Source organism: Lissotriton helveticus, chromosome 3_2 (assembly GCF_964261635.1).
Source record: "Lissotriton helveticus chromosome 3_2, aLisHel1.1, whole genome shotgun sequence".
In the NCBI taxonomy this organism is placed as follows: Eukaryota; Metazoa; Chordata; class Amphibia; order Caudata; family Salamandridae; genus Lissotriton; species Lissotriton helveticus.
Window position 1 is genome coordinate 26410505 of NC_136062.1, and position 19199 is coordinate 26429703.

Here is a 19199-nt window from a genome sequence, read left to right on the forward strand (position 1 = left end):
CCAGACTAAAAAAAATACATTTAGGCATTGAAGCAGAGTGAAGAAATCTATTTCAGCAGCCATGGATCTAGAGTTCACTTGACAGCAGCTGCCCTCAGAAGTGAGGGTTATAGGTGTGGATTAAGAGAAGGATCAGAAATCGCTCATGTGGGTGCCATTCTCACCTCCTTGCCCCAGAGAGCAGATGAGCGCTAGAATGAGCAGGCCATCCAATATCAGTCCTCTGAACTGTGCAATCCAGCGGCTGGGATCTATTCCTAGGGAAATTATTTAAGGTGGCTTTACATCTCTCAAAGCCCTAATCTTCCTCCATTCTGTATGTAATCCCTCCGAGAAGGGACACCTTGTTAAATCAAAGACAGAACTCGAATACTGTGTGGGCAGGGAGGCCGGAGAGCAAAAGAAAAAGTATAACAATAAGACATTATGTACAACTGAACAACCCTATTAAAAAAAGAATGAACATAAAAAAATGTCTTCTAGTTTTCTATCCTTGTAATGCTGGCAACTTCTTCCTGCTTTTATGAATTATTAAAAAAAATAGCGAAGGACTACCACGGATTAGTCCAAAAGGTTCAAATCACAATCAACACCATACCTTATATACTATTTAGATTATAGTACCTTCTGTTATTTTATGGCACTGCTTTTTGTTCAGTGTATTTCTGGGAGTGCCATCATTCACGTGTGTTGTTTCTTGGTGTTTGTGGATTTTAGGTAGTAAACTTTGTTCAATGATTACCTTCGGATTGGTCTGTGAGGGTTAGTTTGATCTAGGTACAGATCTTTTTAGTGTACTGTGTGTATGAGTGGGAGGGGAGAACACGGAGATTGAGGGCTGTGAGGAGGGAGGCAGCACATAGGAGTGAACAAGAAACCACATGAAAACAGTAGTTCTTTCTATGCAAGTAGTGTAAGGACACAGATCATTCAATAAGCACTCAGGAAACAAGAAATGCGCCAGAGGCAGGACAAACAAAAACAAATAGCTTTGTCATTTACAATGCCAATAGTTGTAAGTTTCGCAAATGTGACACCTATAGCATTTGTAATGCAATATGTGTTGTATTGTAGCATGAACCAGGTTCCAATTACAAATTCAGAAGTGAAAGCAAGCAGCATACCTCGACAACAACAAAACAAGTCAGGTATTGCGAAACTCACCGCGCACTTACAAGCTTCCTGGGGTACATTTTGGGGTGAGGGGAAGCAGTGCACCGCGACTTAAAGATCCTTATGTAAGTATGTATAGAAAGATCAGCAGGTGGCAGGAACGGAGGAAGAGCACACAGTAGGACAGCATGATGCGCAGTGAAAGGATGCCTGGCGGAGTGAAATAAGTGTAGTTTTAAAGAGATGGTCTCCTCAGTGGTCTCAGGACTGTCAGTCAGTGCGCAAATACGCACCTAGGACTAGGAGGGACGCCGGAGCTCGCACAATTACATCTTAGATCACTTACAAGCCTGCACAACAAATATTGATTTACTCCCAGTAAAAAAGGACGACAAAATTAACTTTTCCAGCTCGTTTCACAACACGACCAATAAAATGTTCATTAAACGCAAACTTACCCAACAAGCTGAGCCATGGGAGCAGCCCGTCGGCGGACGCCCAGCCCAAACAGTCACAGCATGTGAAAAGATGAGATCGCATCTGCTTCTTAATTTGCATCGCACTTTCACTTTAAGTAAAATCGCGATGCAAAAATAAACACGCAGCTGCCCTTCGACTGGAAAAACATAGTGCCGACATCACTAACATGCATTCTCGTGGAATGCTCACACAAAGAACCAGCCTGCTTATCAGCGCCGCGCGCCTCGTGAACAGCAGACTCCCCCCTGCATTCCAAAGGAACTGCTCACGAGGCGCGCAACGCGATCCGATTCTTTGGACAGGAGCGGCGGTGAAAGATGATCTGAATCTGGTCAGAGGGACCCTGCGGCCCACGCCTGCCTACCGTAAGGTTCAGCCTCTAAGTGACGTCAGGCGGGCGCACGCACTTCCGCGCAGGCGCAGAGTGTTCTTGGCCGCTTCTACGGCTCCGCTTGCTGATGGCGTACAAGAGGCGATGGACAGCACTGGAGCCCCTGGCCGCGTCGCCCCCGCCCGCCCGCCCTCCGTAGCAGCACTGGAGCCCCTGGCCGCATCGCCCCCGCCCACCCGCCCATCCATCCATTGGGAGCCGGGCTACCGCATGCGCAACTCTAGCTCGCCCTAAAAAGGAAGAAGAAAAAGGAAAAGCAGCTAAAGACTACATCATAATGTAATGATGAGTAAACATGTTACGTATATCTTGGTCCCCAACAAAAAATCTTACCCGAATGTTCTCAAATATTAGGTCCTCCAGAAAAGGGATCTAGAGTGAACCGCAACGCTACTAATTATGCAAAAACACGTATGGCAAGTTACATTCTTAACTAAAATGTGCAGCTGAAAGAGAGAAAATACCCCTCTATTGTGAAGTTAAGTAAGTACAGAAAGGTGAACAGTAATGTATAAAAAAAAAAAAAAACAATTAGTAAAATTTGTTGGAAAAAAAAACATGCTGATATGAATTCCTGGCCCTGAGTTTTCTGGCTGGGTCAGTGAACAAAGGATACCCAAGTTGAAAAATGCACTTTAGATGCTTTGATTAACTAACCACTCCATGGAATAACATAACACAATGAGATTTATGCAGCACAACCGTGATGACAGAATGTTGTTACTTGATTTATCTGAACATCAATTGTCCTAGAACAAATAGCTGCTTATAAAAACATCATGAAACTAAAGTTATGTATTGCATTAAGGATATCTGACTAGGATGTGAGTCTGGCAACTTGTGCCGTTACGTGACAGATAACATGAATTATACACATTTTTTATATTTGGAATTCATAATCCAAAAAACGAGGTTTGAAACTATAAATACATGAACAACGTATGTCTTATGTAACATAATCTGCAAAAACAAACGATCCCTATAAAAAGGTAAAAAAAACACTCAAAATAGGAGCCGTGAAATAAACAATGTCAGAGAGCCATAACTTAGATATGTGCAGTCATTGCTTATAGGGTTTAAAGAATAGGAAGACTAAGAATTCAGAATAAGCCTGGAGGGACCCTGCGGCCCGTGCCTGCCTACCGTAAGGTTCAGCCTCTAAGTGACGTCAGGCGGGCGCACGCACTTCCGCGCAGGCTCAGAGTGTTCTTGGCCGCTTCTCCGGCTCCGCTTGCTGATGGCGTACAAGAGGCGATGGACGGCACTGGAGCCCCTGGCCGCGTCGCCCCCGCCCGCCCGCCGTAGCAGCACTGGAGCCCCTGGCCGCATCGCCGGCCCGCCCGCCCATCCATCCATTGGGAGCCGGGCAGAAGGAGCCCACAAGAAAACAGGGATTCCAGCAAGAAAAGAGCCCTGTGAGGTAAGGGGGGGGGGGGAGCGTGTGTGTATGCAGTGTGTGTGTGTGTGTGCGCCTGCCTGTGTGCCTGCCTGCGTGTGTGTATGTGTGTGTGTGTGTGTGTGTGTGAGTGTGGCTGTGTGTATGTGTGCGCGCACGACTGCATGGCGGCATGGCTGACATCCTGGGAATCTGAGATAGGATATGTGCCGGCCGTGCGCGCCCACGAGGTGCAATAGGCGCGTGTCCGAACCCTGTCTCAGATTCCCAGGAAACTGAAAACAATAGTTGGCGAGCTAGACCGCATGCTACGCATGCGCAACTCTAGCTCGCCCTAATTAGGGAGGAAAACCACTGCATAAGGACATGAGATAGACAAGAGAGTTGTCAGATCCAGGGCAGACCTGAAGCCCTAATATGAGAGACAACAGGTCTCAACATCCTGATAAAGCTACCTGTAGTTGATTCATTTAAGGTCTACTTTTTTCCTTTACCTTAATTGAATTCACAGAGTAATTTATTGAAATACAAATCTATGAACAGAAAATGAAAAAAAACGAAATGATTAAAAAGGTCAAAAGTGCACAAAAGGAAATATCAGAACTATAGCAAGCACCCGTAAAATATGGTTATATCAGGTGTCAGGATGCTCACTGGTTAATTCTAGTAGGAAAGATGACCCCTCCAGACTAAATAATATATAATAGATCGCACAGGACCAGTATCTTGTGATTGGCTGCCTCACAAATGTTGTCCGAATCCCCAGTGCCTGTGATGAGAGTTTTAAGGAGGCACGTTTACAGATGTCAGTGCAAGGTACTGGATCTCCACAATACAGACATATCCACTAATGCGGAGTCCTATACGTCAGAGAGACACTAACACTCCCCACAGCCGAGTGGGGCGCCAGCCCTATGTCATTTGTCCATTTGCATGTCAAGTCTAAGATTTTCGGAGGACATTGTGCATAGGAGAGGTCCAGCCTGCTTTAATACTCTTGGATCAAGTTAGTTTGCAGCTTTCCCGGGTAATAGTGCATGTCACGGAAATAAAAGCAACTATAGAGAGACTGCTAGGGTAAACGCATGAGACACGAACGTGCCATTTTCACATCAAATCTCCCTTTTACTCTGGGGCTAATAGAAGTCTTATATCATGATAATACGCAGGTATTCTGTTGTTGCCGAAGTGGCGCACCCTATAATAAGACACATGAACACGTCACCAGAGACATTAGACTGCAATTATACAGCGTTCCACAGCAGTTGCAACACGTACTGTTTTAACACTCGAACTTCACCATTGGTCTGATAGTATGAAACGTCGAATCTGAGGCAGTACAAAGCTAGGACAGAAAAAATTAACAAGTATCATTAACTAAAGTGTCGTCAAATAAAACACATTATTAAACATCACCCACGAGTAAACACACAGCCCACACGCGAACAATGGTAAAAACAATGGCACGCTAGCAGGGCGGAGTCCCGGAGGCGGCCGAAGGGCAGGGGCTACTAATCCTGCACAGCCGCCGTCTTGCCCAGCTCGTGCACCGCAGGGACCGCCGTAGCAGCACTGGAGCCCCTGGCCGCGTCGCGCCCGCCCGCCTGCCGTAGCAGCACTGGAGCCTGTGGCCGCGTCGCCCCCCGCCCGCCCGCCGTAGCAGCACTGGAGCCCCTGGCCGAGTCGCCACCGCCCGCCCGCACACCCATCCATCCATTGGGAGCCGGGCAGAAGGAGCCCACAAGAAAACAGGGATTCCAGCAAGAAAAGAGCCCGGTGAGGTAAGGGGGGCGGGGGGAGGAGCGTGTGTGTGTATGCAGTGTGTGTGTGTGCGTGTGTGCCTGCCTGCGTGTGTGTATGTGTGTGTGTGTGAGTGTGTGAGTGTGGCTGTGTGTATGTGTGCGCGCGCGACTGCATGGCGGCATGGCTGACTTCCTGGGAATCTGAGATAGGATATGTGCCGACCGTGCGCGCCCACGAGGTGCAATCGGCGCGCGTGTCCGAACCCTGTCTCAGATTCCCAGGAAACTAACAATAGTTGTCGAGCTAGACGCATGCTACGCATGCGCATTCTAGCTCGACCTAAAAAGCTACTTAATTTGCAACCACTACAGAATTGCAAAAAGCCATAGTACTGCCCGAGATCTAACCAAAATTAGTGAATTGCTTCTTCCAAACATATATTTGGTATGCACTAGTCTACTCATCCCGGGGCAGAAGCTAGAAAACAAATCACATGTCCATGGTGATCTACAAACGTCTGGCTCTTTTAGCAACAGCAGCAGCCTGCCAAATCCGGGCCATGTGGGTATGAGTTGAGGGAAGGCAGAGCAATCTGGTAAGAATGAATGAAATCTATATATCAGTATAATTATTCAACCTTGCTGGAGTTGGAGCATATTGTCTAGACAACAGATTTGCACTTTTGTTTTCTCAACAGACTTAGTTCTTTTGTGTGTTATTATATGGCATATTTACCAGTGTGGTGAATGAGGTTCTCATTGCATTTGCTTACATAAGCAAAAGATTTGTGTTGCTATATGTAATTGAAATGTATATACAATTCTGAGCTTCCAGCTTTACTTTATTGTTTCTTTAATCTCCTCCTTTATTTTGTTTTCTTCATTGCTACGTGTTTCTTTCATACCTGCATCAAAAACAATCGTTTGGAAGCAACCTTTTTTCTCCTAAAGCTGTAACTACAACCTAGACTGCAAAAGTTATACTACACACTGTGAGGGAGAACAGAGGGACAAATGGAGGTAACAGCAGTTCCCTTCCACTCTTCCCAACGACAAAAGGCTCAATCAATTAGCGTAATATCCATACATTTTATATTTTTTACTATTAGTCATTAAACGTACAAAAACACATCTTACCTGGAAGTTTCAGCTTCCTGCAACATGAATTACAGTGGTGCTTTGCCCGGAAATTTTTGATTGCATCTTCACCTAAATTGGCTGGACCAAAGACCATATCATATGATCTGAAAATTGAACAGATGGATAAAAAAAATCAAGACAAGTAAATAAAAATATACAAAATTGCTCTAAAACCTAACTGGCAACATCAACAGATATATTAACATTTTTCCATTCTGGTGCACTGTTTTGTTATGCTCGGGAACTAAAGTACGAGTTACTTACCTTCGGTAACGATGTATCTGGTAGAGACGATTCTAGCCGCGGATTCCTTAACGTAGAATTATCCCCAGGCGTGAGACTGGATCCGGAAACTTTTTGACACAGCATCCCTGCGCGCCGGAGGCGGGGCGACATCACGCGACTCCGCCCAGGCGTCGTCCGCGTACATGACGTCAGCGAGATCACATAAGACCCGCCCCGGCGCGCCTACTTCAGTTTTCTTCAGAGAACTTTTCCGTACCACAACGAGGAGCCACCAAATAAAAAACTGTGGGACCATGGGAACAGTGTGCGAAAAGCAGAAAAATTGGAAAGACATGGTGACGAACAACACCATCAGGAGCAGTGTCAAAACTACAGAATCCAAGGCAGGGAAAGGAGAAAGAACAGAGCAGAGCCCTAAGCAGCCACCCTGCCAGCACATAGACAGCCTTCCCCCTGAGACAAGGAACATGCGTAAAAGCCATGATACATGTAACAGGCCCACCACCCTCATTCAGAAACAAGGAAGGGGTGCCAGTCCCAAGACAGACAGGAACACAACCTCCAAGCCACCCCAGCATAGAGGGCAACCACCCCCCGAGGAACAAGGGCATGGCCTGGCCAGATGACCCCTATTCGGAGGATAGCATTGGGGCCAGGACCTTCAGCAGCAAGAGGAAGGGAGGGAGGGAGGACAGAGATTGAAGGCAAACACCCCCCGAACCTGGAGTAGCCAAAGCAGCGGGGCACAGGAGCACTGTGACCCCATCCTCCAAAGAACCAAGAGGAGGAATGAACCACAACCAGACAGAGCCACCCGTCAAGATCAAAAGAAGGTACCCACCGGGAGGCAATAACCGAAGACCGTGAAGGAATCTGTGGCTAGAATCGTCTCTACCAGATACATCGTTACCGAAGGCAAGTAACTAGTACATCTGATAGAGACCACTAGTCGCAGATTCCTTAACGTAGGATAGATACCCTAGCAATACCCACGGTGAAGGAGGGTCTGCAAAAGGACCCCACCAGCCAAGACAGACCAGAGGGCCCCACAGGGGACCAGGTCTGTGGACCAGGAAGAACCTAGTCTCTGCCAGGCAACGGGAACCTCCACATGCGGAACCCCACGACCCCAAAAGGATGTAGGAGGGAGGAGGGAAAAGAAGGCTGAAGAGGCCCGTACAGTCCCATCAGAGGAATCAAGGACAAGGTCGGAGAGGCAGTAGCACCAAACTCCCCCACAAGGCAAACCAGCTGCCGCCCCATGCCAAGACTGGGAGAGCGGAAAAAGAAGCCTATGGGACCCAAGGAAACGAGGGAAAAGAAGGCGAATCCACTCCAGATGGAGAGCAACCTGCCAGCCAGAACAGCACCGGCAGTCAAAAGCCGCCAGAATCAATAAAAAACTGAGGCCCCAGGAAGGCCGAGTAGGCAGCGCCCGGCAAGGGAGAACACAGGATCATCCCAGACCTCAGGGCAGGAGCAGGGAGTGGAGGAGATGCCCAGGTACACCACTACGCGTGGCCGCGTACATGACCTCAGGACGCAAAAGCAACCTACATAGACGCCATAGAGACCAGAACCCCCTAGCAGAGCGCAAGCCATATGACAGCTACCACTACCCCACATAGGGTACGTTAAGTCCCAAGATATGGGAATTCTCTTTGGAAGAACTTCCGCTGCAGAGGAAAAACAAAACAGCCACGGGGAAAAATACACCCCCGCGGGAGGCTTGACAAGCGTCCCAAGCAAAGCAGAAGGCCTAATCTCAGGGCCAAGTCTGCGCAACAACTCCGGCAGAACACACACACAGAAGCAACAAAAAGACCGTCCAACAGCCAACAATGCCAAAGTCCCAAGGAAGGACGCAAATGGCCAGAACACACACTCCACAGCCAGAACAACCGGCCTAACAAGGCCCAGAATCAACCCAACTCAGGAGTCACTGAGGGGGGTGACGAAGGAGGATAAGGCGGAGGAGGACGACGACGAAGCCCTGCCAAGAGCCTTTGGATGGCGGAGTCGGCCGGGGCATGAAACAACAGGCTGCCATCAAACGGAAGGTCAACGAGTCGCTCCCTAATATGCTCAGGGAACACTCCGTTCTGAAGCCAAGCATGGCGACGGAGAGCGACCGAGGATTCCATGGCCCAGCCCAGCACCTCTGAGATGTCCAGAGCGGAGCGGAGAATAAACGCCGCAAGCTCCCGGCCATCCAAAGCCTGATGCCGTAAGTCCACCTGACCAGTCTCCTGGGTCGCTACGGATTCCAGAGATTCAGCCGAGTTCCACAAACAGGAGGAGGCCCTAGCCAGCACACACAAGGCGTTAAGGGCCCGTAGGGCAGCGCTGGTCGAGGCGAACATGTTGCGCCCCCAGGAGTCCAGCCAGCGGGCCTCTCGGGACAGCGGAGTCAACAGTGGCGGCAGGGAGGGAAAAGCAGTCCGCTAAAAGGGGGCTGGCGGCCGAGGGGTGAAGGGAAAGACAGGCCGGGTCATGCAGCGCCGGGAGGTGCCGGTGCAGTATAAGTTGAGGCACCTGGTCCTCTGAGGCAGGATGCCTCCAAGCCCCTGTCAAGGAAGAAAGGAGCGAACCTTCAAAGGGAAGTAAGATTTCTCTCCCACCAGAGTCCTGGTGGAGGACCTCCAATAGATGATCCACCGAAAAGTGAGCCACCGGGTCACCCATGCGCAGGATGCACACCGCCGTGGACACCACGTGAGCGAAGGCCGAACCTGCCTCCGTAGGGCCCCGCGGCAGAGAAAGCAGCTCCTCCATGGGCGACGGCTGCTAACTAAGGCGGCCGTCCCATAGGCCAAGCGGGATGGCCAATGCCCAGACCTGGAAGCCAGAAGGAGCCGAAGAATGAGGGACCTGCCGCTCTTCTGACGAACACCTCTGCCTCAGGAAGGGCGTCGAGACGCCCCTCGACGCCAAAGACACCACACGGCGACCAGTCTCCGGGGAGGACGACACCAATATACAGGCTGCCTCCGGAGAAGGAGCGTCGAAGACGAATCCGAGGTATGACCCCTGCGCGGAGCCGTAGAGTCCGCTGCCTGAGGAAGGAGTCTGCACCATCCGGCGTCCCCGGACAAAGTCCCTCCAAGTCACCCCACACCAGAGACCGGATCGGAGACCAGAGTGGAGCTGGAGCCGAGCTGGAGCCAAACCGGCCTGGGTGTGGTGGCGAAATGACGGCGACCCGACACCCGCCGAGGCAGCCACCTGCGTCGGGGAACGAGACGGGCCTGGGGAGTGACATGAAGCCCTCCGCCAGCCGCGGCCCAGAATGAGGCGGAGATCGCTCGGCAACCCATGAGGCGGTGCCAGGGACGATTCAACCTCTGAAGAGGCAGCCTCCTGTGTGGAGGGACGAGAGGGGCCCGGAGAGGGACGAGGAGTATCCCCCCCGCCTCGACTCGGAGCAGGACTAGGAGGGTCCACTGACCTCTGTAGATCCGCACAGTCCAGCAGCTGCCGGCACCGTAGCGGCGTCACCTTGGCCTTCAACAGGACCACCTTGTCAAAGGACCGAGAGGGGCTCGGGGATGCGACCCGAGCCCTGGCGAACTCTCGCGACACCACAGGGACTCCCACGGGAGTTTGCGGCTAAGCAGAGATGCCATGGCCTGAAGGAGGTGCCCGGGAGGAGCCGCACCCCAACAGCACCACATCCTCCAAGCCTAGATCCGAACCAGTCGGCGACGGGGCCGGAGCCACCGGCGGAGCCGCGGAGGGCCCTGCGCAGGGCGAGGGATCCGCTGACGCCCCAGGAGGGGAAGGAGGAGAAGACGCCAGCGAGGCCAGAAAGGCCGCTGCGTATATCTCCATTTGGACTCTAGACGCCCCAACACCGGGAAACGGTGGATAGGACGCCACGCTAGGGCCGCATCACCCGCGGAGAGTTCACGCCCCCAGCAGGCCAGAAACCAGCCCCCGGGGACAAACTGCAACACTTACCCACCGGGGAGCGACGCTCACGTGACATCGGAGAAGGGCGAGGACGATGACCACGGCCGTATCTGAAGCCGTCCGCCGAAGCAGACGGAGGGGAAGAAGTCGACCTGGAGAGACGTTTCATCTAGCGCTCCCGTCGCGACTTCGGCTTTAACTGTTGGCATGCTGTGCAATCAGTGGTGCCGTGATCCTCCCCCAAACACCACATACAAATGAGGTGCGGGTCTGTTGCCGACATGAGATGCCCACAAAACATGCAAGTTTTGAAGCCCGAAGGCATTCGCACACTGTTCCACCAAAAAGAATGGAAGAAAAGGGGCCCTAAGCAGGCCCGTAGCAAGATCCGGATCCGTGTTGCACGCGGAAAAGGAAAAAACTGACGTAGGCACGCCGGGGCGGTTCTTATGTGACCTCGCCGACGTCATGTTCGCGGACGGCGCCTGGGCGGAATCGCGTCATGTCGCAATGTTGATAAGCACTTCAGGAACTTTCATTTTACAATCTATGAGAAATGGCTTGCAGTGATACATAGAAGTGTTCCTTCACCAACCATGGCATTTGAAGTCAATGAAACCTCAATGTGGGGTGTTTTCTCCGTAGTTTCAAAAGTGTTGCTTCATTTTTGACCGCGTCAATGACTCTGAGGGCATAAGCGCCCAGTTCAATACAATGTTCCCGAACCTGCCCATAGAATTGCAATCTTCAAGTGCATCACTATTGGCATGGAAAGCTATGTCAGTGGCCGGAGTTAGCAAATTGTATACTGCCTGTTTTGGCGTTGCCCATCTCAAGTGCCAATGTTTAGAGGGCCTTTTCACCGAAAAAAAGTTTACATGGGAAGGAAAAAGTGAGCGCACATGATCAAAGACTCACTGAAGAAGTATTGTATGGAGTACTACAATTAGTTTGATTTTCAAAAATGTATTTGGACCTCATATACACTGTCTACATAAGATTGACTATCAATGCAGAAAGCAAGCAAAATGTTCCATCAACACCGGAAAAACACTGTTTTCTGTTGTTTTTAATGGTGCGAAAATGTGTAACCGCTATTTTTTTAAGGTATTGAAATCCCTTGAAAACACTGAAAAGAAAACACCAGAATTTACTGAAAATAGAAACTGAAAACAGGAAAGCCTAACCAGTGTAAAGAACTGAAGTAACAATGAGAGAAGAAGTGCCCACAGCCTACAAAGCATGAAGGCCAAAAGCAAAGGAAAGGATTACCCAGGCGCGGCCAACAAGCCAGGGAATAAAGTGAGTGAAGGATCCTGACGTCACCCAAGATCACACTCCGTTATGCCTATTAGCTCAAGGGAATCTAATCTCTAAACTGCAACCGTGCTGGCAAGAAGTGGCAGTTTGCATATGAACCATCCCAGAGTGGACGGGAAAGGAGCCCATGTCTGAGAAGAACAGAAGATGAAATCAGCCATAAACCCCCAAAAAGGGTAGAATGCATATCTTAAAGATAGCCAGGCCAGCAACGAAATGTTGGGGTTGGTATCGGAGATGTCATAGAAAAGACTCCAATTAAAAAGTGAAAGTAATCATAGATTCATGCAAGGCAAAAGCAGAGGAAAAACAGATCATGTAGAGGCATAGAAGAGGTAGAACGGCCGAGTTGGCCATCTATGTCAAGATACGGACATGGGCTAGCCACAAGGAACTTAAGAGAGAAACAGAGAGAGAGACGTGTATAGCTAGAACTAGCACAAGAAGAGCTAACGCCTAAAGAGAGAAAGAGGGAACACCACGCAGGGCAGAACCAGACAAAGAACTGTAGGCCAAGAATCATGCCCCTTCCCTTGCATCTGCTAGGAAGGAATGGCACCAGACAGAGTGGAAGGAAAGAACCCCAGGGCCAGTAAGGGGAAACACTAAAATAAACAGGAGGGGGGTAGCAAGAAGAACCCCGTGCTCAATCTTCCGACTTGCACCGGTGCATCAAACGCAGCATGTGGAGTCCCCTATAAGGGGTACTATGAAGTCAGAAACATATTGAGGAATACTGTAAGACAAACATACGAAATACCCTGTCAGACATGGAACAAGGAAACAGTGCATCCGCAAAATACCCTGAAAACACCCCAATCAAAACTTGGTTAGAAAACAAAGAACACTGTGCAGCCACAGGTGTGGACTGCTGTGACAGGGCACCACACCGGATGGCACGCCGATGGACAAGTGAAAAGAAGCAGCCAACTAGCACCTCCCTATAATAGCCCACACAGAAGAGAATGCAGGAGACCAGTTCCAGCCAGACCGAGTACAGGGGGAAGAGGAAGGTATGGCAATCAGGATCGATTATCCCAAAAACGTCAAAATGCGGAGTCAGCTTGAGAGCCGAACAGATATTAACCATCAAAAGGCATTTCCACAAAGGTGGCCTGAACAGCCTCAGAAAAGCCAGAGGTATTTAGCCAGGTACGCGGGCGAAGAGCCACCGAAAGGGCACTTGTCCGTCTGACAGAATCTGTGGTATCCACGCAAAAACAAATCAGTAATGCTGCCGCCTACGGCTGTAGGAGGCCAGCTCAGTATATGGTGTACACTTATTGGTGAGGTATCCTGTACTGAGTCCAGGCAACCCTTAGTGATAGTTGTAGTGGTCTCTGATAACCAAAGCTCTCAAGGGGTAGCTGTGGAGAGGTACTAAGGCATGTTATGGAGGGTGTAAAGTGGGTATATTACCCCTCAGTCAGTCAGTAAAGCTCATACACAGGAAAGAACCACATCAGTATTAAAAAATAGTTTGTATTTATTAGACACTAAAACTACTTTGGTATATCTTCTACCAATACATACCAGATATAACAGATATCAATACAAAGTAACATATATTTTAAAACAAGTAAATAAAAGCACATAAAACACATGGGCCCCTCTGGGGTGGCCAAACCATTTACTAATAAAATGTCATGTGGGGTGAGTACTCAAACAAGACAACCACCCAAGGATCTGTGGACCTGGTAAAGCAAGAAACCACCAAAGGTAAGGAGCTAGGGTTCCCAAGTCAACCTCCATAGAAGAACATGGGGAAGTCATGGTTGGACCTTTACGGATTCAGGACTCTTTCCAGAGGACCCAGAGGGAACCCGTTGGAACCAAAGAGGTTGGAGGACACCCCCTCTGGTTCCGCGTGGAAGCCCAGAAAGAAAGAAACTGATGTCAGCGCACCAGGGAAGGGTTTATATAGATTCTGATGACATCACATCTGGTGGACGACGTCGTAACGAAGATGCTTGATGTCCTCTAGCAACACGCAGAGGTACTACTGTTGAAATATTTCCAGATCCAGTCTGGTGCCTGGGGATAATTCTAAGGTAAGGAATCTGTGTCTAGACGTTTCTATCAGATGACGTTTTCCCCGCGCATATGGGCCACTGAACGTTTACTCTGCAAGTTTCTGAAACTGGGATGACTGTTAATGTGACCCAGGAGTGCTGTGGCAGGGATTACAGCCAGTGGTGAGTGCTCAGACTCCGTGGATGAGAACCTTGCGGTGTCTGAAACACTGAGGAAAACAAGGGAATAGCAGGTTTTAACACGAATGGGGGAAATTAACAGGCTACTCACCTTCGGTATCACTGTATCTGGTACAGACTATCTAGCCACAGATTCCTTAACTTAGAATTATTCCTAGCTGTCAGACTGGATCCGAAAATATTTTTCAAGCATTAGTCCTGCGTGCCAGTGGGTGGCATCGCTCCGCGTGGCGTCGTATGTGTCATCTGAAGTGACGTGCACAGGGCCTACGTAGGCACCAACCCAGCACGGTAATGTCTTATGTGGTTGAGACCATCTAGCAGCAAATTCTTTACCGTAGAATTACCTCCAGCCATCAGACTGGATTTGGAAATTCTTCATGAGCAGTAAGCCTGTGAAGTGACGTGCGTGGTGCCTATATCCGTGCCACCCCAGTGCACTCAAATCAGTTTCTTTTTGCGATTTTCCACACCAGGAACGTGGAGCCACGAATAACACTGACCACTGGTGTGGAAAACTAAGGCCCTGAAAGGGGAACAGCCCGTCCCTAGAAATCTAGGCCGGCCTACCTACAGTCTCTCGTTCAACAATATTCTCCATCTCGCCTTCTCAGATCCTCATCTCAAGGAAACTTTTTGATTCCGCGTTTCAAACTGATGAGAATGGGTGGACGTTCCTTCTCTTGTGTTGCTCCTAGGCTGTGGAACTCCCTTCCGGCTACACTGAAACTTGAACCATCCCTGATGAAATTTCGCAGAGACCTTAAAACCTGGCACTTTCCTCAATAACAACTGCTATCTGTAGCGCTATCTCAACCGGCGCCGGGAGACCCCTTGTGGGTAGCTGTGCGCCTTATAAATTCAACTACAAATACAAATACAAATCTGTTCGCAGAGCGGGGAGGATAGGTTGTTAAGTAAGGAGTACGCAGCTAGTTAGTCTCTACCAGATAAGAAGTTACCAAAGGTAAGTAACTTGTGCATTTGATAGAGACTTCTAGCTGCAGATTCCTTATCCTAGAATAGATACCCATGCAATATCTCCCCGGAGCTAGGTCTGCAAAACTCATTGTAGGAATCTGACTCTCTTTATCGGACGAGCAATCGAGTAAGGGCGGACGAGTGATCGAGTAAGGTAGTCTTAACTGATTTTAAACCTTTCTCCTTCAACTGAAGGATTTTAATTGCGAATTCTGCATTGTTGTTCTGTTTTAAACGTTGCATACACTTGCACTTTTTTTCCTTACCTGGCACTCCCCTTAACTCACAGTAACCTACAGCCCCGCTCCCTGGTCCACGGCCGGTTGTCCCGATTGCGTGGAGGGCGTAGGCGGCAACGAAGGTCCTCACTTCCGGCAGGGGGGGGCGGAGTCACACGGTCAGCAGTCTAGCTGCTGGACCTACTCAAAATCAATGCCGACGCGATGTGCAGTGGATGCGTGCATCGGGCGCGCCACAGGTGCGTCCCCGTCTGGGAGCGTCTGGCCGGGACCATAACCCTGGACCGTTCTCCCGCATGTACCACCTCCAAACTACAGATCGTTCAAAACTGTGCAGCTTGCCTGCTTTTCAAGACCCCTTACTGGCAATCTGCCAAGCTGGCACTGAAGACTCTTCATTGGCTGCCTATACTGGAGAGAATTACATTTAAGGCTCTATGTATCACTCACAAGTCCTTCTGGGGGAAAAGACCGACACTCAATCAATCCATTGTCACCCGTTACAAAAGCCTCCGCTCAGCGAAACTTTTGCTCACCATAGTTCCAAAAATAAAGAGAGCAAGAAGCAGCAGGCGTTCATTTTCCTATAACGCCGCTAAGCTTTAGAACGCCCTCCCTCCCCACATACGTCGGGAGTTCAACCAATTGCCGTTCCGGAAACTCCTTGAACGTGGCTTTTTCAAGTCCCCACCTGGTAAGCTGTCTTCTCAGTCTGCTGCCGCTGATAGCGCAGGGATGACTTTCGCTTTATATATGTTTTCTCATTCATTCATTCATTTATACTATACCAATAAGAGGTATAGTATGCAGAGTCCAGTGGATCCCCAGAGGCTTTACAGAGGCTAAAGTAGATATTACTAAGGATCTCTTTTGTAGTAGTGTGGGTGACCAGTTAGGCTTATCAGATGCCAGTGTTAAACATCTGTTGTACATACAGTGGCAATAAAGAACAAGTTACTTACCTTCGGTAACAATATATCTGTAAGAAACATTAGTTAGTGATAGATTCCTTTCCTAAGAATTACCCCCAGGCGTCAGACTGGATCCGAAAAGGTTTTGTCAGCAGTAACCCTGTGAGTCGGAAAGTGGCTTCGTACGGCTCCGAGTCCATCTTTGGCGTTGTGGTCGCAGAGATGACGTTGCGGCAGCTACTTAGACGCCACCCTTGCGTGCCTATGTCAGTTCTGTACATGACGCACAAGTTACTACTTGTGTAACGATATATCTGTAAGAGACATTAGTTAGTGATAGATTCCTTACCTTAGAATATCCCCAGGCGTCAGACTGGATCCGTAAAATTTTTGCGTCGCAATACCCCTGCGCGCCGGTAGGCGTCGTCCGCGGCTCCGCGTCCGTCGTCGTTAGCGCCGGAATGACGTCGTCGGAGTACTTAGACGCCGCCCATGCGCGCTGACGTCAGTTCTAATACACAGCTTTTCCGCGCCAGATACGCAGAGCCATGATAGAACCAACACTGGTGCCATGAAACTAGGGCCCTGAAAGGGGATGACCTTAACCCTAGATATCGGTTCGCAGAACGGGGAGGATGGGTGGGTCGGTAAGGAATCTATCACTAACTAATGTCTCTTACAGATATATCGTTACACAAGTAGTAACATGTGCATCTGAAAGAGACACGTTAGTGATAGATTCCTTACCTTAGAATAGATACCCCAGCAATACCAACCCCGGTGGTGGGTCTGCAAACCAATAATCACACCAGAAAGTCCTGGAGGACGGAACGGCCAAAGAAGCCATCCCTTCGGACTGGACTGTCCAGGCAGTAGTGTCTTGCAAACGTGTGCAACGAGGCCCACGTAGCTGCCTGGCAAATGTCCTGCAAGGGCACTCCTCGGCCCAGGGCAGTTGTAGTCGCCGTGGCCCGGGTGGAATGAGCCCGCAATCCAACAGGGGGCTCCTTCTTAGCCAAGGAGTAACATGCCTGGATGCACAAGATGATCCACCACGAGATGGGCCGCTTGTGCACCGCTTTCTCCTTCTTAGCGCCCACGTAACCAACACAAGAGTTGGTCATCCACCCGGAACTGGCGTGTGCGATCCAAGTAGAATGAAAGCGCACGTTTTGGGTTCAGACGGTGGAGCTGCTCTTCCTCTTTTGAGGGATGCGGTGGCGGAAAGAAGGTGGGCAAGGTGATAGACTGCCTGATATGGAAGGCCGTGACAACCTTGGGCAGGAATGATGGCTTAGTACGCAACACAACCTTGTCCGGATGGACAGAAAGGAATGAGCCTGGAGCTCGCTCACCCTTCTGGCAGAGGTGATGGCAACCAGGAAGGCAGTCTTCAAAGTAAGAAGACGGAGAGGACAGTTGTGAAGTGGCTCAAAGGGAGCGCACATCAGAAACGTAAGAACAAGGTTCAAGTCTCACTGAGGCATCACAGACGGAACAGGAGGGAATGTGTGTTTGATACCCTTCAGAAATCGAGTTACAATAGGGGACTTGAACAAAGAAGGTTGATCAGGCAGCCTTAGAAAGGCTGAAAGGGCAGAAAGGTAGCCCTTGATAGTGCCCAACGCAGAGCCCTGCTGGGCAAGAGAAAGAAGGAAGAGAAGAACAACAGAAAGAGGGACAGCAAGAGGGTCCACAGCCTTTGCTGTGCACCACGCCACAAATCTGTTCCACCTGCAGGCATATACCGACTTTGTGGAGGGACGCCTGGCTGCCAGAATGACATTACAGACTTCAGGAGGCAAGTCAAATGGCCTCAACTGTCGCCGCTCAATCTCCAAGCACGGAGGTGGAGACTGGACAGGTTCGGGTGGAGGACCGTCCCCTGCTGCTGCGACAGAAGGTCCTCCTGAAGAGTCAGACGAACCGGGGGATCGACTGACATACTGAGTAGCTCTGGATACCAGTATCTTCGTGCCCAGTCCGGAGCCACAAGGATGACTTGTGCACGGTCGCGCTTGATCTTCTTCAGCACTCTGGGCAGCAGTGGTATAGGCGGAAAGGCGTACAACAGACCGCAACTCCACACGCGACGAAAAGCGTCGCCGAGCGAGTGCCGTCTTGGAAATTCCAACATGCAGAACTGATGACATTGCGCGTTCTCTTCGGTGGCGAATAGATCTAACCAAGGCTCTCCCCATTGCTGAAAGAGGCCTTGCGCCACGTTCGAGTTCAGACGCCATTCGTGATCCATCATGCACCGACGGCTGAGCTCGTCCGCCCTGGCGTTCAGAGAACCTGCCAGGTGTTGAACCACCAGGGTCACGCCCTGCTGTTCCAGCCACTGCCAGAGGCGCAGAGCCTCCTGGCAAAGGGTCCACGACCCCACCCCGCCTTGTTTGTTGCAGTACCACATGGCGGTGGTGTTGTCCGTGAACACCTGCACTACACTCCCCCGGACAGAGGGGAGGAATGCCTTCAGTGCTAGATGAATCGCCCGCAGCTCCAAAAGGTTGATATGGAGCTGGGACTCCGCCGGAGACCAGAGGCCTCTGATCTCCGCCTCTCCCATGTGGCCTCCCCAGCCCTGGAGGGACGCGTCCGTCACAACTACGTGCTCCGGTTGGGGAAGGGAGAGGGATCTGCCGCTGACTCAATCGCGGTCCGTGAGCCACCACTGCAGCTGTCTCGCAGTGCCCTTCGAAATCAGGACATGGTCGGAAAGGTTGCCCTGATGCTGGGCCCACTGAAACTTCAGGTCCCACTGCAGAGCCCGCATCCGCCACCGAGCGTGATGCACCAGAAGGATGCAGGAGGCCATCAGCCCCAGAAGCCGCAGCGTCAACCTGACCGAGACCCGGGATAAAGGCTGAAAGAGTGGAATCAGAGCCTGAATATCCCGGACCCGCTGTTCGGGAGGATAAACCCGAAACTGCGCCGAGTCGAGAACCGCTCCGATGAAGAGGAGCTTCTGAGAGGGGCACAGGTGTGACTTTGGCACATTGATGGAGAACCCCAGCTGATGCAGGAGGTCTGCCGTTGTCTGGAGGTGGCCGACGACTGTCTGGGGCGAGCCCGCCTTCAACAACCAGTTGTCGAGGTAGGGGAAGACTGA

At 50.4% G+C, this 19199-nt stretch overlaps 1 protein-coding gene across 1 annotated transcript in view; it reads right to left on the reverse strand.

Annotated features, from left to right (window-relative positions):
- LOC144826435 (transient receptor potential cation channel subfamily M member 7-like) overlaps positions 1-19199 on the reverse strand; it is a 2236140-nt gene that overhangs the window by 38507 nt on the left and 2178434 nt on the right. The window contains exon 38 of the mRNA XM_078684762.1: positions 6260-6366. Coding sequence (XP_078540888.1) covers positions 6260-6366 — 107 coding nt within the window. The remainder of the gene's footprint in view (positions 1-6259; positions 6367-19199) is intronic.